At 33.4% G+C, this 16928-nt stretch overlaps 1 protein-coding gene across 9 annotated transcripts in view; it reads left to right on the top strand.

Moving 5' to 3' along the window:
• Positions 1-16928, top strand: part of RELCH (RAB11 binding and LisH domain, coiled-coil and HEAT repeat containing) — a 110002-nt gene that overhangs the window by 36933 nt on the left and 56141 nt on the right. For all 9 annotated transcript variants that reach the window (XR_014139559.1, XM_081801067.1, XM_081801066.1 and 6 more), the window contains exons 9-11: positions 387-462; positions 1715-1810; positions 13874-13986. Coding sequence is in view for 8 of the 9 variants with exons in the window: in XM_081801067.1 (XP_081657193.1) it covers positions 387-462; positions 1715-1810; positions 13874-13986 (285 nt within the window). In the remaining variant the exon portion in view is untranslated. The remainder of the gene's footprint in view (positions 1-386; positions 463-1714; positions 1811-13873; positions 13987-16928) is intronic.

Raw genomic sequence — 16928 nt, 5'->3', positions numbered from 1 at the left:
ATTTTAATTCCTGTCAGCAACTTTGTATCCACTGTTTACCTTTCTGGGACCAGAGAGAATTAGGGAGAAAAAAGTCCTCATTTCAGATTTTGCAAATACTTTCTGTAATCATTGACCTGTTCTACATTTCAGGTTTGATCCGTTGACATTACGGCTGTTCATTCACATATCATTAAACTTTTTTAAAATCAGTTATTGCTAATTTTTTCCCCTGTGTAATTCTCTAGTGAAGTATCCTGCAAGTCATTGGTGGCTGAAAAATCCATTTAGCATTTGTGGGGCACTATTAATGCAGGTATAGTAGTTATAACATGCAGCTTACCTTCTCCTAAATGCCAGTGGTAACTGTTTGGTACTCTCCCCTTTTCGTCCAATTTTTCTTCTAGGAAATTGTCTCCTGCTTTCCACCAAGCTCTACTCTCTTTTTGTCGAATGTCAGCAGATAGTCGTTTAGGATCAGAGGTAAATTATATCATATATTCTTGGAACTTTCTTAAAATATTTGGTTTTTCTTAGTATCTCATCCAAAAACAGCTGTGATAAGACTCCATTTCAAATAAATATCTATTTTTTAAAATAATGCTCTAAAAAATAATTCCTAGAATTTTAAACTTTTAAAAAGGTATTTGATTATTTCTGTCCTTTGGATTAAAGTTTTGTTTAGTATCAAAGTGACCTTTTGTAGTCTATTTTTAATTTGTTATGTCTGACATACGGTAATATGCCTCTTTTTGGTATAATTTGGAAACCAGTGTAAGTGTACATATTGTTTATATTTTGGTTATTTTTAGATTACTCCATTATTTTTACTTCATTAGGAGTGGTTATCTTTTTTTTTTTTTAAGAGTTTATTTATTTGAGAGAGAGAGAGCACAAGTGGTGTGGAGGGGCAGAGGGAGACCAAGAAACAGACTCCCCACTGAGTAGGGAGCCCCATGACGCTAGACGATGCTAGGCTCCATCCCAGAGCCCTGAGATCATGACCTGGGCTGAAAGCAGATTCTTAACTGACTGAGCCACCCAGGTGCCCCAGGAGTGGTTATCTTTGATTGCTGAGTTTGTTCTCAGATTTGTTTTCCTCAAGTGCTTTGTAATTATTGGAGGCTCATCCTGACAGGGTATTTTGTTATTTTTTTCTTTCTATCTTAATACTCACTTCTCCCCTTTTTAGTTGTTGTTTTATGGTTGATTCCACTCGACCTCTTGTGGGCTTCAATTTCACAATGTCATTGCTAATATGAAAGAGCTAACGGATGGTTTGAATACATTTCTGGCAATCCTCACAGCAAGACTGGGTCAGCCTCCGGGCCTCCTCTTGTACACAGCTTCGCTCTACAAACTCAACAGTTTGATTGCCATAGGCATAGATTGAAGCTATGTAGGGCATCTTTTCAAGAATAAAAGAAAAACCACTGAAGCTATGTCAGTCCTGTGTTATCCGTAGTTGTTCCCAGAACTGCGGCCTAGTAGGGCTCCTCTGATTCACGCTTGCTTCTTCCTGGTGTTTTCAACCCATTTCATGCTTACAGAAATGGTTATCCTACATGAGACCACAGTTCTTGTTGTTGATGGGGATGTCCTTGTTATTACCATTACCATCAGAAGATGGAATTTTGGATGGGCAGAGGTGGCAGGGTCTAAACCATGAACTTCAAGAACCATCATTCATGGAAGTTCTACACTGTCATCATTTATTAATTCTTTGGTTTCCTAGGTGTCTCGGATTGCAGATAGTGAGAAAAGCGTTATGTTAATGCTGGGGCGCTGCCTGCCACACATTGTTCCTAATGTACTGTTGGCAAAGAGAGAGGTGAGACACATAGAAGGGTTTTCATCCCAGTAATCTCATCATGTTGTCCATTTTCTGTCACTTTGAAGTTTAGTGTTATATTTTTATTTTGTTAAAGTCTATTACTTGCAATCATATTCTTACTTTTGTGCATGCATCTCTGCTCCTAGAGAATGGTTTTACACCTCTGTCAGGTGAGTTCAGTAAAACTGCATGGTATTCATGTTTTTCCAGTTTTGCTTAAAGCATCATTAGCTTCTGCAACACTAACTATTACTGTAGGTCCATTTATGTGCCATAAATACTGTCCGTTTTTTACATTACCAGTTAACTAATTTATTTTATCTCTGTTCTTGATATGATATGCTTGATACGTATTCAAAAATAGACCCTCTTTGTATTGAAAATTAACCGGGACTAATAATGTAACTTTTTTCCTAAATATACTTGTAGTGACCTATTATAAATGTTAGTTTTATTATATTTGTTTGTCAATAATCACACTTGTCTTACGATGATAGGATAGTTATAGTATTGACAATAACTTTTGAAAGTACCTTCTTTTGCTTTTCTCATAGTTAACTCTGTTATTGACAGATGCTTAAAATATCTAAAATACAGTAGCCTCTGTTATGAGCCATACTGTAAGGAGTTATCTTTAGAGTTATATTTATGTAATAAAAAGTTATCTATAATCTAATTTAAATGACAGTGGGTGATTTATTTGTAACCAAGTTTAATAATTTATTTGAATTATTCAATTTATAAAAACGACTTCTAATTCACAAAATTTTTTACAAAAAACGGGGTAAAAATATTTTAGAATATATCCTATAAGTCTTCTATTATCTTCTTAATATTTACCACTGATTTCAATCATAATTCTTGGGACCTACAGTATGATAGGTATACAATGCATTGGCAAAACCCATATAAAGCTTATCCTTAATTATCCGTTTAGCACAAGAAATTTGTACTGATCCTCAAGAAAACTTACTTGTAGAAACTTACATGTAAAACTTACGTTAAAAATTTTTACTCCTATAGGTGTTTTGAATTTAAGAAAAGATTTAAGACTGTTTTCTTACTGGTGGCTTTATTTTACCTAATATATAAAAATAGTTGTGCGATATCAATAACTGTGGAAGATTCCTGTATCTTGAAGGATCAGTGTCCAATTTCAGATTGTTTTGCAGGTCTGCCTGGCAGAATGGTGTTTGAGCTTCTTTTCCTTTTTTAGCTTGTAACATAATCCATGCAATGCATTAATGTTTGCATCCCTTTTACTATGTTTCCTTAATATAATCTTTAAAATAGCACAGAAACCTAATTGTTATGAGATGCAGTTTAAGCCTTATTTTAATTTTCCCTTTTTTTATCATAAAAGATTCTACCACTAAAATCTGATTGTACTGCATGAAGTATTTATAAATTTGCATCATCAGTAATCAGATACGTTACATATATAAATATATATGAAGCCATATATATTTATACATACACACATTTCGTTTGTGGTATGATGTTTACTTTTATGGCTGATTTTAAGTTTTTTGTATTTAAAAACTATATACTTATAATTTCATGAAGAAGTGATCGTTTATCTTTATTTATTTGTACATTACTCTATTTTATCAGAAAATTTACCATTTATAATATATCAAAGTTGTATTCTCTTGAAACTAAATTGGTAAATAATGGTTTGGTTTGAAACCAATCCCAGGGCATGAAAGGACAAAACGTTTATTTCATTTCATGCTTTGATATTAGATTACTTTTATTTAATATTTTACCTTAATTCCTTAAATATGAATTTTTAAAAAGGTCTTGTGATTAAAGGATTAATATTTTGATTTTTTCTTATTTTTCAAGTTTTATATAATCTTTTATCAGGATAAGCCTTTTATTAATATGTAAATACAATTAAAATGTCCTTCAGTAAACTGGTCGTAGTAATATCCTAGCTGGTTAAATAAATAAATAAATCATTAGAAACATGATTTAAGGTTTTGATTAAGTAACACATTTACATGGTTTAGCTTCTTTTTAAATATAAAAAGATAAACAACAAAAACTCTTCCCCTGTCCCTAAGCCACTATTCCACATGCAATAAATGTTATAGTTTTTAGTAAGTCTTTTGCCCATTTTTTAATTAGGTTGTCTTTGTTTTTGAGTTGTAAGAGTTCTTACAATTCTGGATATTAAACCCTTATTTTATATATGATTTGCAAATATTTCCTTCCATTTGATAGCTTGTCTTTTCACATTTTTGAAAATGTCCTTTGATGGACATTTAAATGTTTTTCTTTTGTTGCTTGTGTTTTTGGTGTCAAATCTAAGAATCTATTGCCAAGTCTGAAGCCAAGATTTATCCCCTATGCTTACTTCTAATAGTTTTATAGCTTTAGCTCTTATATATAGGTCGTTGATACATTTTGTATTTGTATATGGAGTGAGGCAGGGGTCCAGTTTTATTCTTTTTGTGTGATTGTCCAGTTGTCCCAGCACTATTTCTTGAAATGTTTCCCCACTGAATAGTCTTGGCACCTTTGTCAGAAATCAGTTGTCTGCAGATGTTTGGATTTATTTCTAGACTCTCAGTTCTGTTCTTTTGGTCTTTATGTTTAGCCTATGCCTGTACCAACCACACTATTTTGATTACTGTAGCTTTGCACCAAGTTTTGAAATTGGGAAGTATGAATTCTCTTTTTTTTTCTTTTTCAATATTGTTTACCTATTCAAGGCCCCTTGCAGTTCCATAGGAATTTGATACTCTACTTTCATTCTGCAGTAAAGATCATAGAAATTTTGATAAGAATTGCCTTGAATTTATAGATCACTTTAGGGAGTACTGCCATTCCTTTTTTTTTTTTTTTTTTAAGATTTTATTTATTTGTGAGAGAGAGAGAGGAGGTGAGGGACAGGGAGAAGCAGACTCCCCACTAAGCAGGGAGCCTGATGCAAGGCTCAATCCCTGGACTCCAGGATCATGACCAGAGCTGAAGGCAGAAGTCCAACCGACTGAGCCACCCAAGCACCCAAGGAGTACTGCCATTCTAACGGCAGTAATTCTTCCAACTCATGAACATGGGATTCTTTTCATTTATTTATGTCTTTAATTGCTTTCAGCATTGTTTTGTAGTTTTCTATGTCTAATCCTTCACTTCCTTTTAGTTTTTTTAAAGGTTTATTTATTTATTTTAGAGAGAAAGAGGGTGCATGCATGGGTGGGATAGAGGCAAAGGGAGAGACTCTTTCAGGCAAACTCCTTGCTGAGCACAGAGCCTAACGCTGGGCGTGATCCCTCAACCCATGAGATCACAGCCTGAGCCCAAACCAAGAGTGACATTTAACCTACTGAGCCACCTAGGTGCCCCTTTTGTTACTTTTTTTTTTTCTTCACTTGTTTTAATTTATTCTTAGGTATTTCATTGTTTTGGATGGTATTGTAAATGGAATTTTCCCCTTAATTTCCTTTCAGATTGTTCATTGCTGATTTATAGAAACAGAACTGATATTTGTGTGGTAATCTCTTACCTTGCAACTTTACTGAATTAGTTAAATTGGTTCTAGTAGTTTTTTTGTGGATTATAATGTGATTTTCTTTATCTGGAATAACATTATCTGCAAATAGAGTTTTGCTTCTAACTTTCCAGTTTTGGATGGCTTTTATTTCTTTCTCTTGCTTAATTTCTCTGGCTAGGGCTTACAGTACAATGTTGAATAGCAGTGTTTTGAGAAAGCAGATATTTTTGTCTTATTCCTGATTTTATGGGGAAAGCTTTCAGTTTTTCACCACTGAATATGATACTGGGTATGGATTAAGGAAGTTTTCTTCTTTTCCTAGTTTGCAGTGTTTTTATCATGAAGGGATGTTGAATTCTGTCAGATGCTTTTTCTGCATCAATTGAGATGATAATTATTTTCCCTTCGTTCCATTGATGTAGTATAATACGTTATTGATTTTTCAAATATTGAACTACCCTTGCATTCCTGGGACAAATCCCACTTGGTCACAGTGTATAATCCTTTTAATGTGCTGTTGGATTTGGTGTTAGTATTTTTTTGCACAGTTTTGCATCTAAAAATTCCTAAGATATATATATATATACTACTGAGAATTGTCTGGCCTAACATCCGGTCTATTCTTGAGAATGTTCCATGTACACTTGAGAAAAATATATCTTTTTTTTTTTTTTTAATTCTGATCCTGATTTTTTTTTTTTTTTTATTCTTATGTTAATCCCCATACATTACATCATTAGTTTTAGATGAAGTGGAGAAAAATATATCTTTTGCTGTTGTCAGAGTGAGTGTTTTATAAATGTCTATTAGATTTAATTATTTTATGGTGTTCAGGTCCTCTGTTTCCTTACTGATCTGTTTAGTGGTGTATCCATTATTGAAACTAGGATATTGAAGTCTCCAAATATTATAGAACTGCACTGTATTTTTTCAGAAATATTTTGTGCATGTAAGCAAACTCAAATATATGATCTTTCTTCCATGACTTACACAAAGTACTACACTCCTATGTACTATTCTTTACTTTACTTTTTTTCCATGTAACATTATATTTTTGTATCTTTCTATGTCAGTATATAAAGAACTTTCTTGTTCTTAAGGCTGCAAAATATCTAGTCTTTTTATAGTCTTTTAAACATGTTTTAAATTAGTGTTTTTCAAACTTTATTGGGCACACTCAGTAAGAGACATTTTACGTGATGTGCCAGTATATACTTACATATATATAATTAAAATGAAAGTTTGACAAACCAGTATTGCCTTTACTAATTAAATAGAAGACAATCGATATCAAACATGATTTTATAAATATTTTTAAACAATAAGGAATATACCTAAACAATAAAAAAGAAAAGAATGCTCTTTATGATCCATTTAATTGTTTTTTTGACCCATTCTCTTAAAGGGAGTGACATAAAGGTTAATTAAAGCTATCTAATAAATTAAACTTACTATTTTTTTTATAAAAGTGGAAAGCACAGTGAATAAAGATGTGTTATTTATTTTTGTTTTTTAAAAGAAAAGTAACAACCTCATTCAATCTTTAGGTCATAATTATTGCATTTTCTAAATTTAACATACTGTAATATTTCAAATCTAAGATGCCATTAATTGTAACAATTATGTACCTTTACGAAAGAGGAATTCCAATGAAATTATATCATTCTCCATTATAAGGTGTACCCCAATTTCAGAGATAATAAAAAGTGAAAAAAAATTTCCTCCTATCTACTGTTAAGTAATGGTAATCTTTTTTAAAAGTATTTTAAAGACCTACTTGTCTATTGATTTGAGGAGGAAAAAAAATCATGAACAAATTTTCTATTTGTGGCTTATGTAGTAGCTCATCTTAATGAGTTCATTGAAGAATTTGAATCTTTCAAACCAAACTACAGAATAAATGTATGTGTATAGGCTAAAGGAGTTGATTTTTCACAGTCTCTGCTTTAAATGCATTTGAAGGGAAAATTCTGTAATTTAAAAATAAGATTTCATAAAAGATTACTTCTAAAAGCATTTTTAAATGATATATCTAAATTTAATTTTTATTTTCATTCTATGCCAAGGAAAGCTGACTCGGAAAAGCAAAGGAGAAGTCTGGGCCTGGAATGGGGATGGGCAAGTGGAAATGGGGAATGAGTCCAAGCTTTCTTTTTGAGACGTTGAAATTGTTCCAAAATTAGACTGGTGGTAGTTGCATGACTCTGAATATACTAAAAACCACTGACTGTACACTTGAATTTTTATGATATATAAAATATATCTCATTAAAGCTGGGGGAAAAAAAGAGGCAAAGGAGAGAACCAATTCCCTAAAAGTTTTTTTTTTAATTTTATTTATTTATTTTTGAGAAAGAGAGTGAGAGCATCACATGAGCAGGGGGAAGAACAGAGAGAAGGAGAGAGAGGGAAAAAGAGGGGGAGATAATCTCAGCAGACTCTGCACTGAGCAGAGAGCCTGTTGAAGGGCTTGATCCCATGACCGGAGCTGAAACCAAGAGTCAGACACTTAACTTACTGAGCCACCCTGGTGCTCCACCCTAAAAGTTTTAAATGTAGTAGTATCTCTAAAGAGCTGCTTATCTTCTGAGAAACCAAACTTTGCTCTTTTATATTACATTCATGTTTGCTCCATGATGAATTTTTTAACTTATGAGTTATAATAGCCCAGTAATTATAACTATATGAGAGTGGTGGGGAGGAAAAGGTTTTACTTCTGTCCTTCTAAGTTCTTTAGCTAGTCTAATAATCAGATTAATATAGGACAGATTCATAGGAGAAAAATAAATTCAGTTACCTATGTATAGGAGGGCCGCATAGCAATATAAGATCCAAGGACAAGCTGGGCAATTAATTAGGCATATATGCCATCTTGAGCTAATGGTGTAAAAACGGGGAGGAGGGTGATTCACAGGACAATAAGAAGAGCAGATGTTGGTAATTAGGTGTTTGTCCTTTCATATAGATAAGTCATTCAGATAAAATACCTATTTCTTGGAAGTAGCTCTCTTTCTGGGCAGGCCGCCTATCTAAATTATTTTTGGTAGTTTAAGGAAGAGGTAAAAGTTTTTCTTTGGTTCTGCTGGATCTTGATTGCCTTCAGCTCAAAATAGTCCACATGCCAAAATGGCACATTCTGGGGAGACTTGTTCTGAACCCCTTCAAGAGTTATACAAAACAATAGTAGATAAGTAAAATAGATAGTATGGTGACGTAGGTAAGCTTTGTCCATCTCTTTTACTATTTAATGTGTGTTTGTATGTGTATGTTAATTTTGGAAGTAAATCACATTCTCTTTAGCAGTATCAGTTTTTTGGGTTTTTTTTTTTAAGATTTATTGGGGGCGGGCAGAGCAGTAGACTCCGTGCTGAACGTGCAGGGAGCCTGAGACGGGGCTTGATCTCAGGACCCTGAGATCATGACCTAAGCTGAAGGCAGATGCTTAACCTACTGAGCCCAGGCACCCCAGCAGTATCAGGATTTTAAAGTCATTCAAGTATTTTCATTAGGCTTCCTGAAGGTTGAACCTTAGGAGTAATTCTAAGAAAATAATAAGCAGTAGATAATAATTCTAAGAATAGATACTTTAGGAGCCTTGAAGTATAGAACTTGTTCCAAAGGTGAGTAATCTTGTTTTTTTTCTTATGTGAGTCTTTGTAATGTCCTACCTTCCTCCCTCCCTCCTTCCTTCCTTTCTTTATTTCCCTATTTCTTTATTTCTTTTTATTTTTTTAAGTAAGCTCTATGCCCATCATGAGGCTTGAACTCAGAACCCAGAGATCAAGAGTCACATGCTCTACCAACTGACCAGCCAGGCGCCCCTCTTCCTTTTTTAAATGTATTACTGTCAACACCCTGACAAGTTTCAACTGAAAATCTAAATCAGAGGGTGTACATTTATCATCGCTTGAATTTAATTGTAATTTGGTATTGCTTAATATCTAGGCAAAAGACCAAATGGAAAATTTTAAAATAACATCTACTTAAAAATTTTAAATGAAGCTTGAGTTATAGGAAATAATTTTAATGGAACAATAAGGGCAAGCAGTGAACTATAATTTACTGGACTAATGTGTTACCTTTCTAAACCATAGAATTTTTCTTCTTGATCTGAAGCACTCAAACATTTCCTCCTTGGCATCTGATCTAAATGTAGTGCTTCCTTTTCTGTTTTAGAATTCTTTGAGATCTTGAAGCCATTGTCTTATCAACATTTCCATGCCTTTTTTAATGTTAAAATTTGCCTTCATTTCCCCCACCCAACATCTAATCACCGGATTGTTTTAGATCCTTTTTAGGTGCTTCCTCTCCCCACCTGCCCCTTTTTGTAGTCTAAACACACTAATCTTTGTAAGACTAAGAAAGTTAAGTAAAAATACTCATAAAATCAAATGTAAAATTCTCTAAAGACATTTCCTATCTCTAAAGTGATCTCTTTGTTATCATTAGAAGTTATTTTGTTTTAGTTGTAAAACTGAACTGTTTAATGCTCTACAAAATCCCTTTGGCAACCTAAGATTTGAGAGGTGGGAGATCCTTCATATAGAGAGAACTTGCTTTGTTATTAAAATTGCAGAAGTCATTTACTTGAGTAAAATGTAAGTTACTAAGCCTTTTAGATTAATGAATTCTAAAGGCCTTACAAATATCTTTTCCAAAATGACAATAAAGTAATGGAATACCTTCTGCTACAGGATTACTGCACTGATTTGCTCTCTAGTGATTAGTAGGACATCTGTTTTATATTTCACTTCAATACACATTTACTGAGTACTATCAGTTGCTAAAGCATGTTTTAAATGAAATATTTAAGATTTCTGTTGCTTTGAAGTATTGACACAGTAACTTTTTGTTTGTGGGTAGGGGGCCACTACTTTTTGTATATAATGTTACCAAAGCCATAGGTATTTTATTACCATGGTTATTATTTTTTATCAACATGCAGTATTAAATCTGATTTGCTTAAGGGTCTTTTCATGTGAAAAATTCTTTATTTTTTTTAAAGATTATTTATTATTTGAAAGCTAGAGAGAGAGCACAAGCAGGCATTGGGGAAAGGGAGAAGCGGGCTCCCCACTATGAAGGGAGCCCGATGCCGGGCTTCAGTCCCAGAACCCCAGGATCATGACCTGAGCCAAAGGCAGATGCTTAACCGACCGAGCCACCCAGGCACCCCATGTGAAAAATTCTTAAGCTTTAGATATGATGTCTAACATTGCTCTCCTAGTCTCAATACATTTTTTATATGTAATCATTTAAAGACATTTTTAAACCACTATCATCTTGCCTTCTGAAGGAAATTTAGCTACCACCTTTTAAATGTTTCATTCAAGAATTATAAGGAAAGTTTTTAAAACACTAGACTTCTTCATTGGAGAGATGATACCAAAGGGAGAATATTGATTCAAATCTATAAATTTATGAATAGTGTGAAAATGGTAAATGCAGACTTAATAAATTCTGATGTGGATGTATTAATACTTCAGAGGCTTGAAAAAGATGAATGAATTCACAGTAAATAAATGAGAATATACAACAGCAGATACATGTGTACAGAATTCTTTATTTCAAAGGTGGTACAAATAGAACTTGTGAATAAATGAATGAATTTGTACAAATAGAACTTGTGAACAAATAAGATATTTGGAGCCAGTCATAACTTAGCAATTAAAATCCTTGATGATTCTATGAGAAACAAACTACTCTTTCCACTTTTTTCTGCCATTACTTACTGGGCCTCTTCTCAACTCTGTATTTCTGTAAGAGGAAGAGACTGACCTACTTTATATACTGAGTTATAACTGTTTGAGCCATTAATGTGCCAAGATGTACTCAGTTCTCTTTGGCATGGAATATCATCCAAAAATGATTGGCAGTGACTTCCCATATGTTGTTAATTTTGCCAGCAAGAAATAAAAGCAAATGGCAATATAATTTATTACTGTGATTCAGAAAAGTGAAATATATTTTCCTTCAAAGTCCTAAGTTCATAGAATTTTAGAGTCTAAGGGTACAAGAAGTGACAGGTTTTCCTCCCATGTGTCAATTTGGATTGGTTGGTAATAGCTGCTGTGTTGAGAAGTGCTTTGGTAAGTGCTAAGGCTTTGTGAGGCCAACTTTGATCTCAGAAGGAAAAATTAATAATTCTACATTAGCAATAGAGAAGGAAATTGCAGACTGTGCATGAAATAGTTCCCATTTCTGCCCTGATATTAATTCTTTTTATGTTTTACTTGAAGAAACTAAAAATCAGAAGTTTGTGATTTTCATTAGGTTTCAGTTTGGCACGTCTACAGCCATATTTCAGTTAAAAGATTCTTTATATTAATGTAGGACGTAAACTTCCTCTTTGATTAAGAATCACTAAGCCTCATGATTTAAAAAAAAAGAAAATGAAAGGCACAAAGAATAAATAGTAACACAATTATTTTGCTATGCTTGTTTTTGAGATAAAAAAGCTAAATATATTTTCAACAGAGTGTGTATGTATGTATTTACGATTATAGCAAATATCTACATTGCAAAACTTTATATTTAAAGAGTAATATAATAGGAAGAGAATGGAAGAGTACGTATGTAGAGACAATGGAAAAAGGAGGAAGGTTGAGTAGGAAGCAAGAAAACTCAGGAAAGGAGGATCTGACATGAGGGGAAAATACGAATAAAATATTTAGAGTCTTTCTTGATTTTCATGCATTAAAATTTTTTCTCCTTTTGTTAGTGCCTTCTAGAATAACTGCTTTTTCATCTTTAAGGTTCTCTTCTCAGTGGGATACGCTGATGGAATGTCTCAGTCCTCTCCTGAGTATCATTGGCTCTTAGTAGTCTAAATGGAATCCTCTAAGGATTAGGATAATCCCTGTTATTAACGATCTCCTACTCTAGTATTTCATAAAAGGTTGTTTATTTTTCTCATACAAAGTTAAGACTAATCCATCAAGCATCATATTAAATCTCTGGTAAAAACATTACTTAACAATATAGGATCTATATTTTGTCTTCCATTCCCAGTACAAAATTATTTTCCCTAATTACTTTTTATTACTTTTGCTTTTCATTTGCTCACTAATGTAAAACCTACAGAGGTGCCCAAATACAAAGATGACAGAATAAATGTTTTAAATTTAATTTTACTTCTCAGGTTTATTCTTACCTCTTATCTGTATCTTTGTACCTTCAATTTAAGATTTATACCAGGTAATTATAATTTTAAAATAATACATGAAGACTTTAGAAATAATGGAAAGGGACTTGTAGTCATTCCTCTAAGCTGTAGTCTCAACTCTGCTAAAAATTGTATCATCCTTTTTTAAGGGAGCATCTTCAGAATGGGAAGAAACTTCTACAGTGTAGACTTTTCTTCAGGATATCATGCATTATTCATAGTGATCTGTTCCTTTTTTTTTTTAAGATTTTATTTATTTATTTGAGAGAGAGCACGAGTGGGGTGGAGGGGCAGAGGGAGAGGGAGAAGTCAACCCCCCAGGGGAGGAGTCTGATGCTGGGCTCCATTCCAGGACCCTGGCATCATGACCTGAGCCAAAGGCAGACACTTAACCCACTGAGTCACACAGGTGCCCTGATCAGTTTCTGTTTTAAATCTACTAGCACTTTTTGCTGGGTAAGAAGATAGATGGGAAAAAGAAATGATGGGAGTAATCATTCTGTTCTTATAACATCATACTGATTTCTTTAAAATAGCTGTAAAATATTATTTTTACAATTTAGAAAGTTTTCCTCCAAAAATAATGCTTTGGGACTTTTATTCTCATTAGATTTGAAAATTTATTCCAAAATGAAAAACAATATCTTTTGAATATATTTTAGAATTTTGTTTTAGTTTATTTAAAATGTAAAACAACTTTGGTTTACATAATTCTTTGGAAGAGAGAAATAAACTTCTGTTATTACTTTCCTACAAAATACTGAATTTACCTCTGCATGTTGAATGTACAATTGTTAAAAATTTCCATTTGAATATAAAACATTTCTACTAATACTCTATAGCAGTGCTGAGACCATTCAACACCTGTGGAAATGGTCTTCTTTTTAATTAGTCATGGGGTTAAGTGGGAAGGGTACAAAATTATTAATTGCAGGTAATCTTAATTAAGACAGATGATATTGTACTTGTGGAAGTGGGATGAATTGTCTTGATTTTGTTAGCTTTCTAAATTTTAAAATATAGTTAGCTTCTGCAAGTTTTTTTTTTTTAAACACTTTCAAAATTAAAATTACTCTATCAGCTTAAAGTAAGATAGAATGTTACTTAGTGCAAAAACTAGTAGACCATTAGAAAGGACTGGATAAGGAAATAAGGTTAGTTGCAACTTTAATAACCTTATTACATTATGATTCACACCTTCTCTACAACCAACACATAAATATATGTTTCAGTGTTTTCTCTTGAATTACTTATTTTACAAAATTAGAATTTGCTCTTTTGTATGTTGAGGTTTATTTCATTTTAAATGTTCATTTAAGAATACTCTGGGGGAAAAAATTAATATTCTTCAATGCATTTTTACTTTGAATTTTTCCACCTTCATATTTCTTTAGGAGTTGATCCCCCTCATATTGTGTACAGCATGCCTGCATCCTGAGCCTAAAGAAAGAGATCAGCTTCTCCATATACTTTTCAATTTGATCAAGAGGCCAGATGATGAGCAAAGGTAGGTATGACTACTTCTTTGGGAAATAAATATAATGTTAATTTATTAATCTTACTAATTTGGCATCACGATTAGCATTTTAAGCTAAATGCCTTCTTTCTGTCCCAGTATTTATTTTAATAAGCAGAGGAAACATTGGTCCCATTCACAAAGCTCTACATTGTTTCCATTCTTGTTATTCCAATTACTCATGCTGGATTTGTACACTTTTGTATTAGTTACCTTTAGACTTCTAATTCAAATATTTCTTTGCCTTTAATCTTTCACTTTTGATTTCTAAGAATATTCCCCCTTTTTCCCAAAGATGAATGGTTTCTTAACAGGTTCTACAAAAGTAAAGTATTTAATATATGAATTTCTGTATCACTGGGCTATTTGTAAACCAATTACTATGTGGCTAGAGGGATATAGTATTTTGTTTTTGTTGGTTATGACTTCAGTACTCACAACTATTGATACCTGAGTGGAGAAATGAGTTATATCTGAGGGTAGTGAAGGGACACACATCAGGATGACTTTCCAGAAGAATGGGGAATAGGTTTTGATCAGGCAACAATGACGCCTACCTGAGAGGTAAAACCTTTAAATAAAGGTGAGACTTTTAAGTGAAGCTATGCAACTGTGAACATGACCCATCCTTGTGCAACTGTGAACATGACCCATCCTTGTGGGTCAGTAGGTAAACTAAGCACTGGATGGGTAAAATTGGGCAGTTGAAATGTTTTTCTATGTTGTAATTTTCTATTTTAATGAAAAAAATTTTGCTTATACTTTTGCAAAACAGTAGTATTGTATTTTATGATTAGGTAACTTTATATATTCAATACTTGTTTCACTGATTGTCAAAATTTTTACCTTATCTGAAAATGTTGGAAAATCGTAAGATTGAACCATAGAACAAGTAAAGCTCAAAATTTTAAATACAAAGTATCTCTCTACTCTGGGAATAAAAACAGTCATATAGACTTTAAAACCTTATGAGTATATATCTCTTTCCCCTTCTTACCAGAATATACCTGGGCAAGCAGAGAAACATGTCCTTTCAGGATCCAGTCAAGATGAATCTACACCAGCAGTCCTCACATGCTAGTCAAATAGAAGGCAAATTAAATCACTATTTATTGCAAACTGAAAATTTTCTAGAACAATTTGATGGTGCTGTGTAGAAAAATTAATATTTTATTTTCACGTTGAAAAATACTATTCCCAGACTATTAACTCTAGGAAACAAACTGAGGGTTACTGGAAGGGGGGGGGGGTGGAGGGATGGGGTAACTGGGTGATGGGCATTAAGGGCACGTGATGTAATGAGCACTGGGTTTAATATGCAACTGATGAGGGCGCCTGGGTGGCTCAGTTGGTTAGGCGACTGCCTTCGGCTCAGGTCATGATCCTGTAGTCCCTGGATCGAGTCCCGCATCAGGCTCCCTGCTCGGCAGGGAGTCTGCTTCTCCCTCTGACCCTCCCCTGCTTCTCCCTCTGACCCTCCCCCCTCTCATGTGCTCTCTCTCTCATTCTCTCTGTCAAATAAATAAATAAAATCTTTAAAAATAAAAAAATAAAAAATAAAAAAATAATATGCAACTGATGAATAACTGAAGTACATCTGAAACTAATGATACACTAAATGTTAATTAATTGAATTTAAAATAAGATAAAAAATACTATTCCCTGTCTTTCATAACTTAATAATTAAATAACATTTATTACATTGTTATTTTTAAATTTACAAGGCAAAAACCTCTAGATCTCTAGCCTGTTTCATAGACTCCACATGTAAAGCTAATAGCTGCCACCTGGTGGCCAAAAGTACCTATTATTACTTCAGGTTGAGATCTGTCAGGAATTCAGCACTCGTGTTCACATTTAAATTTTTCACCTTTCAGATATACAAGTATTTTTTAAAATATACTAATCAGTTGACTCACTGTGTGTTTTGTGAATAATAAAGTAAGAAAGCAAAATGTTTAAGTTAGCGTAATATATTTGTCATATAATTAGTTGTTACTTTTCCTTACTTAATAAATCTCAGACTTCTTTGATTGTATCCTAAGAAAAATTTAATTTTATACTTAGTATTAGTGCTTTTTTGCCTGTTCTTTGCTAACAACCATAATTGACACCATATTTCTACCTGCATCAAATACTAGTCAAACAACCCCTGTCCTGTGATTCTTCTACAAGTGGGAATGTTAATTTTTTTTAAAGATTTATTTATTTATTTTAGAAAGAGAGAGAGAGAGTGGGGGGGGAGGGGTGGAGGCAGAGCGAGAGAGAATCTCAAGCAGACTCCCTGCTGAGCGTGGAGCCCAGCACAGGGCACGATCTTACCACCCTGAGATAATGACCTGAGCAGAAGTCAATAGTTGGATGCTTTACCGCCTGAGCCACCCAGGCACCCCAAGGGAACATTAATTTTTACCGTGACAGGAGCCTGTTTCCAATGCTGTTAATAATCTGTTGGCCATCTTACCTTTTCTGTTTTCAACCTGTATTTCAAAACTGTCAGACTTTTTAAAATTAACTCTGCTGGCTAAGAAGTTTGCCTTGAGGGGCCTAACATTTTTTCAACAAGTTTGTACATCTTTAGTATGTAGATGCTGGCTCGTGATTTAAAGTTATTTCACATGAAGATTTCATACAAGTGTATACTTCTTGCAAGTGCTTGAAATGCCTACATTTCACCTAAGTTCATTTATTACCAACATTTGTGGAACCAATGTATATGCCTTCTCATTATTTTAAGATACTAGTGGGGAAAAAACAATGTTCAGATATTAGGAAGTTTTCATTGGGGAACAGGCAGCTAAAATGCTATCTGTAAATCTTGGAATTTCTTTTCCCATTTTCTTTTATTCACTTTAGTTGCCTTCCCAAAGTAGAAGGAAATAGAAAAGCAAAGGGAAAGTTGAGAAGTAGGCATAGAAGACAATAATATACAT

This window comes from Leptonychotes weddellii, chromosome 13, assembly GCF_054177405.1.
Source record: "Leptonychotes weddellii isolate Sample4059 chromosome 13, ASM5417740v2, whole genome shotgun sequence".
NCBI lineage: Eukaryota > Metazoa > Chordata > Mammalia > Carnivora > Phocidae > Leptonychotes > Leptonychotes weddellii.
Note: the sequence above shows the minus strand (reverse complement) of the source record. Positions and strands in the feature narration are given on the sequence as shown.